Source organism: Euleptes europaea, chromosome 10 (assembly GCF_029931775.1).
Source record: "Euleptes europaea isolate rEulEur1 chromosome 10, rEulEur1.hap1, whole genome shotgun sequence".
NCBI lineage: Eukaryota > Metazoa > Chordata > Lepidosauria > Squamata > Sphaerodactylidae > Euleptes > Euleptes europaea.
The window spans coordinates 62,643,435-62,657,640 of record NC_079321.1 but is presented as its reverse complement, the minus strand read 5'-3'; the positions used below and the strand labels follow the sequence as shown (position 1 = coordinate 62,657,640).

The following is a 14,206-nucleotide window of genomic DNA, read 5'->3' as shown; positions in this document are numbered from 1 at the left end:
TTTCTCCTATTGGGACGGTGGACTTTGGCTCTCCAACCACGGACTAGGGAGAGTGGCTCTGGGTGGTTGGGAACTGTATAAGTTGGGGTGTTTTGCAGTTAAGTTCATTCTCTCTTCCCTGTTAACTGAATAAAGCAGCTGCTGTTGGAACTCTGTTTCCGGCCTCGTGTGTAACCTACGCATACATAATAGAAAACTATTTGCAGAGATCCACAAAACACTGCTCAAGGGCCCGACTTCATCGAGTGTCTCTTTAAGCACAACCATAGTGACAGATCCATTCAGATTAATGCTGACAACAGGCTCCAAACATTTGTCCCAGTGCATTCTAAGACAAGTGCGGATGAGACAGATCTGCTATTAACCATCAGCTCCCCACATTAACATGGCAATGAATTAACATTGTCCTGAAGCTGTGGCAGACTACAGGAGAGGAGAGACTCAGTAATGGGGCAAACAAGAACATTGTAAAGTAAGGAAAGGGGTTGAATGAGACTTTCTGGGGCCCAGTACCATTAAAAGCAAAAATCTGCTCACCAGAAAGGCCGCTAGTGCAAAAAGCTGTCACCCCAGTCCAGCAGAGTAGAGCTCAAACGAAATCTTTAATTCAGAGTAGGGCTGCCAATCCATTGTTCATTTTTTCTCGCATCAAGGTTTCTGTGCTGTTAGCACAGCTACGTGACAAACAGAAAAGTAGCAGGTGCAGCTTTTCCTGGCATGTGGCTGCTGTGATCTGAAAAGGGCTGCTTTACTGTTGCCTGTCTTGCAGTCATTAAAGACACAGGAATCTTGCAAGAGAAAAATGCCTCCACGGATGGTTCCGTTCCACAACCCGTAAAGATTTAGGCAAGGACTCCAACTTAGACAATGACCGCAACTGTTCCAGAGTCCTGTGGCTCATTTGACAATGTCACAAATCTGACTGCACTTTAGCCCCTTATAATACAAGCTCGAATGGGGTGGATGGATGTACATCAAAACTAACAAGTAAAACAGTGTTTTATGGTGCCATTGAATGGTGCATGGGCAACTGTACAAAACATGAAATAAAACTATGCTAAAAACGCTTTGAAACATTCTTGACAAAATGGGGAAATGGAAGAAAGATGTACAAGCTGTACAGTGCATCAAGCTTGGAATGCAGGGGAAAGGCACGGATGCCTGTGGTAAAACACTGCATTCTGTACCTACATGTCCCTATTTCTCTCCCATGCCTAATGATGGGGATTAGTGTGTCAGACCCAAGTTGAAATCTCCATGGAAGCATGCTGGGTGACCTTGGGCCAGTCACACACTCTTTTTCCTTGTTTATCGTGCTGATCAACCTTCATTTTTGAATGTTTTCAATGGACCAAGGAATCGCATCATGAATTTCTAGTGATTACGATCTTGATACTCCCTCCTCCCTTAGCTGCCTCAATACTGTTGAAATTTAGCCTACAAGCTTCTTTTTACCGACGTAGCTCTGTAAAATACATTGATTGTTCTGACATAGGGATACTGCTCTCTGGTAACTTTCTGCAGACTTACTGATATGGCAAACATACGGAGCAACAAACAGGAAACCTTTCATATTTAATGTGAATTCACACAAAGAATCTGTCAGTATGAATCAAAAGGGTTCAAGCTAACCAGACATCATCTTTTAAAGACAGGCTTCCCTCTCCCCACCATAAAAGAAACATACAAATCATAGAAGTAAATGCCAACGTTATATGTTTTATTTTTCATCATGTAATCCTTTAAAACTTCAATCACAAATTGATGATTGATGGAAATAAAAAATTAGGCATTAAATGAAAATTTAAAATACAGGATATGTAGAAAGGCAATCAGTGCTTCAAGTCCAACAAGATAGACAGTAAACATGTGAAACTGACCTTCAAAAAACCTGGCTCACTGTCCTGTCTCTTAAAGACCCAAAGAATTCAAGTGATTTTATTACACCTTGTAAACAAAATATGAATCAAAATGGACCATGAGGTAATCTATACACTACAGAGGACAATTTTTAAAAACACTAGATAAAAAGACAATATTCAAGAAGCAGAGAGATCAGTGCTCACTTTGGTCTCTGGCTATCGGATTTACTATAACAACATACACAGATTAAAGTTGGATCTGGTAATACTTGTCCCAGTTTGTTGCTTTAAAAGTAGTAAATGCAAGAGGTAGTCAAAACCATCCATCACCATGTCCTTCCTTGGTTAATTTGCCAGTTTAAAAGTTTGCAACAATTGTGGCAAATATCTCAATGCATTATATTCAGCTCAGATCTCTGTCTGTTGTGTGGGCAGCATGGCCCCCTTTCCAACAAGTAGGCTGTGAACTTGTACACTGTAGAACAGGTTCTGGCTCAACACCCTGGTTAGCAAGTGGCTTTATTGGAGGGGCACCTTAATCAGGGGGCCATCTGCCCAAATGGAATCTGCCCTCCTACGATCCCCTTGCACCAGTGGACTAGCAATCGCAAGGGCCCCATAGCATCCCCATACAAGCCCTGAGGTTGGCCGAGGTTTGGCTACCACTTGCTAACCCCAACATAAACTGCCTTGCAGAGCCATTGAGCCCTAGAAGAGTCCAGCGTAAATAAAACCCTTATGCCAACATTTTGTTACTAAGCAGTCATGAAGATAGAAGTAACACAATCAGCATATCTTAAAGAGGCTGTCGATATAAAACAGAACAATACACATTTAACAAGTCTTTAAAAGGAAGCAAAGACACAATCAAATTTCTTTAAAGACATTCTAGTAAAGTTAAACTCAGTGCATCTGCACACTTACATCCTTTTCCCAGTGACTCTCATACCCATCATAATGGCAAGGGGAGAAAAAAACACACACGCACATATATATTTTTATGATAAACATTTCTTAGAGATAAATTAATTTAAATTAGCTTTAAGACTTAATGAGATCCTCCCACTTTTTTAATAATTTCTGTTACAAAGAAGGTCACAAGGTCTACAAACACTTTTGTGGGTCTCGATCCACAAAACTATGTCCTAGCAGTAACTTTGGGATGGCACTAGCACAAATTAAAACAGCTTTTAAAAATTGAACAGCCTTCATTTGGCAAAAGTATCACATTTTCAGAGCTAATTTTAGTACCCAAATAGCACTTAAGTCATTGTCCTGCTGACTTTTCCCTTCCAGAATGATCTAAGAGATGCTACGCAAGCGTGCACATAATATTCTAGGCCAGTTCAGCGGCACAACCCAAACAGAGAGTCAGGAGACTCACAGGGCTCAATGAGAGGTAATTCTGATTTCATTTTGGAGGAAGAGAAGATGGGCTCCAGTTCTGCGGTGGGGGAGAGATGTGCTGGTGGGAGCCCTGTTTAAGTGAACGTTGTGTGTGTGTGTGTGTGTGTGTGTGGCTTGTTGTTCAAAGCATTGGCCTGAGGTGCAGCTTAAGCTTATGCTGTTCTGCTGAGCAACATTTTAACCGAAACTCAGGATACTGCTGTGGACGAGGACGGAAGTAGGGTACATTCCTTAATGTGATGACGAAGGAAGGGAAAGTTGACTTTGTGATTAAAAAAATAATAATCAAACCAGCCAATTGCTTACTGCATTATCTAACAAGATTTAAAGACGACAACGCTCATTACCACTCACTTTATTCAGTATTGGTCTCAAACAGACGGACCCAGAACCACACAGTCAATGGTTCCTTGGGTTTGTTCATTTTCAAAGCAATGAAAGCGAGGAGCGAATACTTAAGACACAGCTGTAGAGCAGCCACATGAATTACGGTTCTTGGTGTGGCACAGACAACCAAACTCTAGTTTCTTATGAAGTAGTAAATATACTTTATTAGCTGCAGTGGGGGGAGGAAAATTCTGAGAATACTCCTGACATTTATAGGGCACCCAGGCTGTTACAAGGCAGATCACTGGATCCAACTAATTGGGAACAAAAATAAAAACACACCTTTGTACTCTTATTGCAATGCACTTCGATGGACTCGCCACATATTTCCACGTGGCCTGTGCATGTGTGTGTGAACAGCACTCATTTCTCCTTCAGGCAAAAAAAACAAAATAAAGCAAAACTTTAACTAAGAGATGGGAGACTGACACTGTTTCAAATGGATGCATCATTTCAAAATTAAGGCCGTGTCCTAATGTAAGTTAAAGGGGTGCTGTTTACTGAATAGAAGGGCCCCCCCCCAAAAAAAAAGGTATGTACCATCGTATCAACAGCCACCTTTAAGGCCTGAGCAGCACAAAAGGCGTTGCTTAAGTGGTAGGTATGAGGTAGGCATTTGCTGTAAACTGAACAACTTTCTTCCCCCTTATGTAAACAATGTGGCTTAGAGTTTCCAAAGCTGAGAGGAGCTACCCTGCCTAGACCTCTGCAAGCCAGTTCTCCTTGCGAATGTCAAGTCACACGTGTCATGGGAAAGCATAATGCAAAAAGTCGTCATTTCGCATTTATATGTAAACTCGGAGGTAGCTACTATTCTCAGCACACAATATGTATATAGCAGTATAAAAGGTCTACATTTGGTTTGGTCCGAGCACGCAAGTATCCTGTTAAAGAAAAACAACACAAAAGAAAGAGTTACATGGCATATTCCCTGAGCAAGGTTCTTTGTCCTGAGGTTATTTTGTAATAGTGACCATCCTCCAATATATAAAAATAAAAATGTAAACTTTAATAAGATAGGATTGATAGGCTCTCTCAGCAATTTACTTTGTAGCTGCTAGAATTACTTTTATTTCAGAATGGTTTCTGTCTGGAATTTTAGAGTATGTAAACATGGGAATGGCCAGGTTTTTCTTCTCAAATTCACCATTTCTATCTTATTATAAAGGTCAAGGAACTTTGGTTAACATTTTCAAAGTGACCTAAGTTTTGCATCGTTGCTGTTTAACCTGGTTATCATACCTGCTAGAAGGTTAAGCAATGCCACTTTGATTTGTCTACATAACTTAAATAAGTTTACAAGCCTTACATATGGCAAGGAAGTACTCCTCTATACATATAATCACATTCAGTATCGTCAAAAAAAAAAAAAGAAGAAGAAGAAGCTTTGCTTTGCATTGTAGCACACTGAGAACTTCAGTATAAGCCACTGAGAGTTTTCTTCAAACACTGTCACGGGATTCAAGCAAAGTCACATAGGATTTGTGCCTGTTACTGAAGTCATTACACATTTCCTGACACATGGTGGCAGCGGCAGCAGCACAGGACTTCCACAGTTTTGGCCCCTCTGAAGAGGGGAAATGCCTTCTCTTCGTAACTCCAGTTAATAGGAGTCACAGCAGATGTGAGCTTTGTTCAGACTTGATTGGCAGGCCATCAAAAGAAGGCTCATTGCTGTCAGTTGGCACAACAGGCAAGAGTACGCTTTGAAGATTCTACCTGAAATCGCTCTGAAAAGCAAGGTTTTGGAGCTCAAATCTAACTGCCTTTCAAGCACATCTTTATGGAGGAAATTTTTCTGCAACTAAATCATCAGCATCATACTTTTATGGGAAGAGGTCATGATCCGAAGACGTTCGTTTGACACATGGCTGGGACCTCCTTTGAAAGGCTCTGCAGCACCTAATGCTACAGAAAGAGGCAATCAACTCTCGAGATATAAAAGTAGAGAGATAAAAGAAAAGTGGCATGCCTCTTTGGTAGCGGGAGCTAATGGAAAGAACCCTTCAAAAGAAATTTTGGCTATGCACCTTCCTCGTGTGAATGAGTTCTTCAGATTACAGTCCTAATTTGGGAATCCACAAATTTAGCTTCAACTAACCAGAGTCAAATTTTAATATTAGAAATACCCGAAAGCAGTGCCTACAGGCCCAAGAGCATTTCAATGCAAAGCCTTTCAGAAATGTGACCCACCACGTAAAATCCTTGATTGGTAATGAAAACAGCTACATTTAAGGCTTCTCATAAAAATGTTCAAATACTGTGCATACTTCCTTGATCAACAGCAGAGGGCTCCAATGAGGAAAACCACATCGCATTCCACTGGGAATCTTTCTTGTACAAACCTGGCTGAAATTACTGGGATTTTCAGGAGTTTTGAGCAGTTCCCTTTCATTTCACCAGAGACCTGCACAAGGAAGTTTCCCAGTAGATCACGTCAGTTAAAGCAAGGGATGCCAAATGATGGGGAAAATACTGGTGGAACACTGAAAGGCATGGTCTGTCAACAAAAAGCTTTGGAGGTCAATCGGAAGGATACCTGCACTTTTGGAAAACCCAGTTCAGAAGGAAAAGCACTACTAGATGTTTTTTAGGTCCATTCAACAGCTTCCTCATCTTTGAGTTTAAGAAATACAGCTGTTACAGCATGACAAGGAAGCCAGTTAATGGGCCTAAAAACATAATCTAGTGGTTATGAATTTTAATTGCTATCTGGCAATTTATTGTTTTTATAAAAATGGAGCAACGATTAAATATTTTTAAAAGGGCAGCAACAAAATTTTTTAAAGGTCCACTCCTACCAATTTGTCCCAAAACAGTGACTAATTCCTTGGCATCTCCAATTAGAAAGGATATCAGGTAACAAGAGCTGAGAGAGACTCTGCCTGAAACCGTGGAGAGCTACTACCAAGCAGAATAAACAATACTGATTTAGCTGGCCAATAACAGACTTGGTATTAGGCAGATTCATATTTTCCTTTCTAATTATTACTCCATGTTCAATTTTGAGAAGATGCTGCTGCTGCTTCCGCTGTCTCCATAACACCTCAAGGCTTGCACAAAATACAGAGTCAAACAGGATGGTATCTCAATACCACCCTAAACAATCATTTCAATATATACATTCTCCCTCACAACAGTCACCTAACCTGAATTTAAACCATATTAATTTAACATAATTTTTGAGATACCAGCACAGAAACTACACACATTCATTGTCTTTAGGGGAGGGGGAAAAGAAGGGAGGGCGCCTTTAACTCCTTAAACACTGCAGCAATTATGAGACATTTAAACCAAGGCATTACCCTTTTCACATGAGAGGAAGTAAAAAAAGCATTGCTGTGCTGGGTAACAGAGGGAGACGCGATCTACCCTGAACCCTAGAGGGATGTCTTAATATCTTTAGTACCATGTCCATGGCAACTTTAAACAAGTGAAATATATTTTGATTCCCATGAAAATAGCAGTAGTTGTTTCCGCACTTTTTCTTGAACAATAAAATGATGAAATATCAAAAGGAAAAACTCCATGAATAAGTATCCCAAAATCACTCAAACTATTGCTTTGCCATGGATGATGTATCCAAGGAAACAGGGAGTTGAATGTATACATTCAAGACATGTGCACAGTCATACAATGCAAAAAAAAACCCAAAACAAAACCCCACACACAAGACATTCAACTCAAATTACATTTTGCTTGGAGTGACTGGTCTGCTTTGCTTTTGAAAAAGATCACAGTTTCCTCAGCAGTAGTTAAAATTCCAGGCTGTGAAATTATTCTCCTTGTGCTTAAATGAGGTAGGCATCCCAAGAGGGTAAGATGAAGAAAAGGTTGTGACAAAGCTCTTTTAAGTCTTTTTCCGTTTTTGAACAGAGGGCCCTTTTCGGCCCTGTTCTTCAGGTGATGCAGATAACTTACTGGAAGCAGCTTCTTGTGGTGACCTTCCTGAACGTTCAAAGATGTCTGCCCTCCCCTCCTGAGGATATGATAAAGATGTATAGCCATAAGCCCCTCCTCCTTCTCTCTGTAATGTTGATGTAGAAGGCTGGGATTCTGCTTCGTATCTTCCCTGATAACTAGTAGGCTGCTGTGGAGCAGTTTTGTGTGGACAGTTTGCCACCATGTGCATGATACTCTGACAGTAATGGCACTTCTTTGGCTGTGGAGGTAGAGTACATTCCTTAGCATGATGATCGAGGCCACCACAATTGTAGCATCTGAAAAACACAAAGGGGTTTTTTAATGGAGATGCTGATAAGAAAGAAATACAGACATTTTGGATGCTAAACTTCAAAAGCTGAGAAGCTGCTAATTTATTATATGAGATGTTTCTGAGAATCGTTTAAACATATTTTCTTTGCTATTCTTGAATTCTTACAGAGACAGGTTAAGAGAGCTGTGGGCATTTATGGATTTTCAAACATATCCATACAATTTAGTAGCAGAATGAGCTGAACAAGACCTGTGCATTCAAGTTATTAACTAGCTTCAGGAAGTGATCTCTCTTGTATCTAAGAATATATTTAGCTTTTTCATCCAGTTGAAGTCAGAGAAGCTACCTTCTGGCCCACTTGCAATGGGACTACTTAACTTATTTCTATTGTCAGTATGCATATAGAGAGGTGTATCTGCAGATGGTAAATGCATGTGCGTGCATGTACAGATGCTAAGTGCATGCATGTATCTCAGTACTACTTAATTCTACAATAAACAAAGTAACAACATAACGATCAGCATAAAGATAGCAAGAACTAACCCTTTATTATCCAAAGCCAGCTGATGTAAATGATATCCCTTTTGTAATGTACTAGAAATACTGAACAAGCAACAATGCAGAATATGGCTATGCTATACATGGGTCAACAGAATGATACATGGGGATTATTCTTCCCTACTTCCAATGATAATTACAAAGCATAATAAAAAAGGAAAGGAGGGAAATTTAGTTCCATGGAAGCTACAGTCTAGAATTGTTCAGTTGGGGGGTGATGGAAACAAATGACAGAGCAGAAGGACGAGACTAGCAAAGGAACAAAAACAACAGAGAATTGAGAAAAGGGAAAGGGGAGCCATACGCTCAGATGTAGTAGTACTGAAGAAGTTTTGTTATGTTTAGAGAGGAGAATCAAAGTGCTAGGCTAAAGCTTCACATGGAAGAAACATACGGATAAAACTCTTGAGTGAAAATTATGATACTTCATAATTTTATGAGGATATTTGTCACAGTATGAGTGAGAAATCCAAGGCGAGATTTCAAGTGCAAATGGTTCTTTCCATATGCATTACAACTTGGTATTTTTCAGACACCCTCTGTGAAAATTTTCATGTATCTACTGAAGTATTTACTACCCAAAAATCTTCAGTGGTTCTGAGGCAAGTTATCCCAAATAAATTTTGGTTAAGCATTTCTAAGATGGAAGATAATAGGAAGGGGGTCAGACCTAAAGGGTAGCAAGCAGAGCTCCACTCACAAAGTGGAGTTTTCGACATTTTCACTACAGCCACCTGTGTTTCTGGGGGTTAGGGGACACTCAGGAACAATGCGGGGTGTAGCTGGGAAATTTGCAATGGGAATCATTGCAGAAAAGGTATTGTACCCAATTCATCTATTTATAGAAACATATCATTCTTAATGTGACTAGAGTTCTTAAAACTTAAGAGGAATTACATCTCATTTGAATAAATGTAAAGCAAAGTGCTTCTTTGATTATGGGTTGCTAAGTGGATTGCTTTGGAGAAAATAGTCACGTACAGGAGATACTCCGTGCAAACTGTACTTATAGTCTACAGCCCACTAGAGGGCAGAATATATCTAAAGAACATTCCTCTCCGACATAGTTTTAATGCCTGTGGATTCTGGTAAAATTGCCGTAATGTGAATAATAATATAAACTGGTCCATGTGTATATGGTACAGCTATTTATCTGCTAAATAATGAAATTATTTAATATTCTACCATTAAAATATTTATTCATACAAACATCCATACTGCGAAAAGAAAAAAATCAATGTCAAATTTGAAACACTATTTTTTAAAAATAAAAAAGACAAAACTTGGTATACTGAGGAACCCTCTGATGCTGCAGTCAGCCATTTCAATACAGCGTGTGCAGGAAAATTTCTAGCTGAATTTTGTCCAAGATGTTTTCCAGCAGAGGGACATTACTTAATATAATTGCTGTCATTCTGCTGCAAAACACTTTAGGAATATTAATTGTTCTCTTTGAGTAGCAGTGTTTTGACAAGAGTCTTTTCCAGCAATCCATTATCAGCACACATGTCCGATCCCACCAACCCACAACCAGGAATGAATGGAAAGTCAACCATTTCATTGTAACTAATACAAATTTCTATAACCTCCTTGTATGTTGTGTTAAGTGTCGTCAAGTCGCTTCCGACTCATGGCGACCCTATGAATGAAAGTCCTCCAAAATGTCCTATCTTTGACAGCCTTGCTCGGATCTTGCAAATTGAGGGCTGTGGCTTCCTTTATTGAGTCAGACCATCTCTTGTTGGGTCTTCCTCTTTTCCTGCTGCTCTCAACCTTTCCTAGTATGACTGTCTTTTCCAATGACTCTTGTCGTCTCATGATGTGACCAGAATACGATAGCCTCAGTTTAGTTATTTTAGCTTCTAGGGTCAGTTCAGGCTTGATTTGATCTATAACCCACTGATTTGTTTTTTTGGCAGTCCACGGTATCCGTAAAACTCTCCTCCAACACCACATTTCAAAGGAATCTATTTTCTTCCTATCAGCTTTCTTCACTGTCTAGCTTTCACACCCATACATAGTAATAACCTCCTTACTAAGCCCAAATACCCATGAATTAGTATGTGTGTTAAGTGCTGTCAAGTCATTTCCGACTCATGGTGACCCTATGAATCAATGACCTCCAAAATGTCTTTATCTTTGACAGCCTTGCTCACATCTTGCAAATTGAGGGCTGTGGCTTCCTTTATTAAGTCAATCCATCTCTTGTTGGGTCTTCCTCTTTTCCTGCTGCCCTCAACTTTTCCTAGCATGACTGTCTTTTCTAGCGACTCTTGCCTTCTCATAATGTGACCAAAATACGGTAGCCTCAGTTTAGTCATTTTAGCTTCTAGGGTCAGTTCAGGCTTGATTTGATCTATAACCCACTGATTTGTTTTTTTGGCAGTCCATGGTATCCGTAACACTCTCCTCCAATGCCACATTTCAAAGGAGTTGAATTATTAGCATTACATTACATGAATTATTAGCATTACAAATGTCCTCTGGCCAATAAGAACAACTAAGTTCAGAATTAACCTACTTTCAATTAACATGTTTTAAATAATCAACCCTTTTGAGCAACATGCTATGTTCACCATCATAGATGCCACAGGATGACTTTTCTAGGATCACTTCGGCACTGTAGGTATAGAAACTTGGGTGGGTTAAAGGTAGGGGTACCAGCTGCTGTTGATTATTTTTAACCAGAAATGTTCTGGTTATATTTATTAAAATATTTATATTCCACCTTTCCTCATGGCTTACAATAATAGTTAGAACATTTTCAGTTAAAACCAAAAATAAAATAGCAAACCACAAATCTCTCCACTCCTCCCGCCTTATAAGGTGCCTGGCCATTCAAACCTTTCAAAAGCCCTGGCAAACAAACAGGCCTTACAGCACCTCCTCAAGATCTCCAAGGAGAGATGAGGAAAAAGGCCCACAGCCCCTGATTGATGCCAGTTGGCCACCCTAAATGGTGAGAGAGCCCGCAGATGGCACACAGGGACATAAGAGAGGAGATGGTCCTTCAAATATGTGGACCCCAGGTTGTGAAGAGCTTTAAAGGTACTTTGAACTCGCAAACAGACTGGCAGCCAATGTCGCTGCTCACCCCTGACAAAAGTTGGATTCTGTTGCATTCTGGACCAGCTGTAGTTTCCAGGGTGACTTCATGGGCAGAGCCACACATAGCGCGCATTGCAGTAATCCAACCATGAGGTTATGGAAGCATGGATCAGCATGGACAAATTTTGGCTGAATCAAGGTAACAAGAGATGCAGCTGGAGGAAGAGGAGGAAGAAGAGAATGAGTTGGTTTTTATATGCCAACTTTCTCTACCACTTATGGAAGAATCAAACCGGCTTACAATCACCTTCCCTTCCCCTCCCCACAACAGACACTGAGAGAGCATGACTAACCCAAAGTCACCCAGCTGGCTTCATGTGTAGGAGTGGGGAATCAAACCTGGCTCTCCAGATTAGAGTCCACCGCTCCAAGGTGCTCCTGGACACCAATCTGCTTTTCAGACAGCAAGGTAGGGTTCTACTCAACATCACTCCATCTAGGCCAAGTGGATTCAGTAACTCTAGAATATCAGCCTTTAACCAACATTTCCTCTGCCTTTTCATGAAAGCTGCTTTTTGTAACAAGAACATTTTGGAATGGTTGCCAAAAAAAGTTTAATAGGGTATGCTTCACTGCAATCTTATATTATTCCAGTTTAAGCCCACTGATGTCAACATCAGGAGCTAGGCAGAGTATGCATATATCCATTTAGCAGTCATTCTGCTGCCTACCAGTTATTGGGTTCAATTCAAAGAACTGGTTATCACCTACAAAGCCCTGCATGGTCTTGGACCGATATATCTGCTGGACTGCCTTCTCCTACTGTGTTCAACCATGACAGCTTCTATGACCTGAGTAAACCCTTCTGAAGGAGCCACCATGCACATGGTTAAGATTGACAGCTGCTCATAGACTGCATTCTCTTTTGTGACTCCAACTTTTTGCAATGGCCTGCCCAGGGAGACCAGGAAGACTCCCATACTTGTTCATGAGAGAGTTTTACAAAGGAATAGGAATGCAATATAAAAGAACAGTTCAGGAGGAAGAGTCTTTCATCAAAGGAAAAGGATTGTAGTACATTCTAATGTTCATTGTATGATATTTATCCTTCTCTCACTGTATTGTATTCTACTTCTGTAGTTTTCTGCCTTATTTATGATATATCATGTTTAATTTTGCATGGTTTTTCTAACTTTTGTAAACCTAGTCCTACCGCATTGCTTGTTGGATGTCTTCAGCTATCTGATTACAGTGTTTGTATCTTGGGCTATAAATTAAATAAATAAATAGACTTCAATCTGAGAAACTCTGCACAGGATTGCATTGTAAATCACTGGAGTTTCAGAAATAGCTTGCCTAGAGATCTAGCATTAAATCAGGAAAGGGTGGGGAAATTTTGTAGACTTTGTTCTGTTGGGGAGAGTTTTTTTTTCTGGGATGAGTCAGGTGAAAATATAGCACACGAGCAATGATAGGAATCTGAAATATACTGCCAAGGTTGGACTGCGTTTAGCATAACAATTTCATTTATTGCGAGTTTTACATCACCTATGCCCTACATTTTCCAGCAAGAAGGGACTTGTAAATAGTTGGCTCCAATTACTACTCAGCTGACCTAAGTAATAAGAAAAGCAAGCACAACTGTCTTTTTTTATGCTGACCTATAATATGATTTGGATTATTTATCCAGTGGACATAGCAAACAGTGTTATCATTTGCATGGTTTCAGAATATCATCTGTTGCCAGAAAAACTTTCCATAAAACTCTAATTGTGATACTATATATTCTAAATATGGAATTGAGAGCTTTGAGTTACCCACAATAGTTTTTGGGACAACTCCTCCCCTCCTTTAAAGGTTACCAACCCACATGGCATTTGAAAGAACAGCGCATAGTTCTTGAAACTGGCCCCGTGTTCTAAAAGCTTTGATAGATGGTATTTTGTTTAATGAATGCAAATGACAGATGTTAGCCAATGTTTCATAAAATGTATAATAGTGAAAAAATGAAGCATTTAACATGCTGCAGCTGCAATAGTATGTACACTTTCATGGCAGTAAGCACCATTGGACACAGCGGGGACTCACTTATGAAATTACAAACTATACACAAAATCAGGGTGAATGCTTTATAAAAATAAAGAGGTACTAAACCATTAACTCCACAGCGTCCATTTAAGGAAATTAGTATTCTGCAAAGTATAATTCAAAAGCTTTAGTCTCTTGATCCTCTTCTGGTAGGCCAGAGATTTTTTTTTTTTAATTCAGAGGGGTGGCAGTATTTGTCTTAAAGACAAACAACATTTATTTTGTTATCCTTTAAAGTGCCACTACACTCCTGTAAAATATATTTTAAAAAAATTATTAGTGGACCCAGGTAGGAGTATAAACTTCTTCAGGTTAACATAATAAAAAATGCCAAATCTACCTGTATAATAGTTCATCAATGAATACAAGAGATCATTTGAAAGCAACAGAAAAATTTGTAAGTGTATCTATAACAACCAACCAACATTTCATAAAATTAAGATTGTTACAGATAGTTAAACAAGCTTCATCATACCCCAGAACTGGATATTAATTTTTTAATTTTTTCTGTTAAAGCTGGACATTTTACATGTAATTTCATGCATGTGAATTTGACGGAAAAACAAATGTCTGTTATAATTTGAAAAGCAAATGTCTGTTATAATTTGAAGGAATGTTGTTCCTTGAAAAGTGATTTATC

The 14,206-nt window shown here is 39.5% G+C and overlaps 1 protein-coding gene across 2 annotated transcripts in view; it reads right to left on the bottom strand.

Annotated features, from left to right (window-relative positions):
- Positions 1-7,263: 7,263 nt before the first annotated feature.
- Positions 7,264-14,206, bottom strand: part of LIN28B (lin-28 homolog B) — a 92,027-nt gene continuing 85,084 nt past the window's right edge. For both annotated transcript variants that reach the window (XM_056856657.1, XM_056856658.1), the window contains exon 4: positions 7,264-7,876. In XM_056856657.1, the coding sequence (XP_056712635.1) occupies positions 7,507-7,876 (370 nt within the window). In that variant the 3' untranslated portion in view covers positions 7,264-7,506. The remainder of the gene's footprint in view (positions 7,877-14,206) is intronic.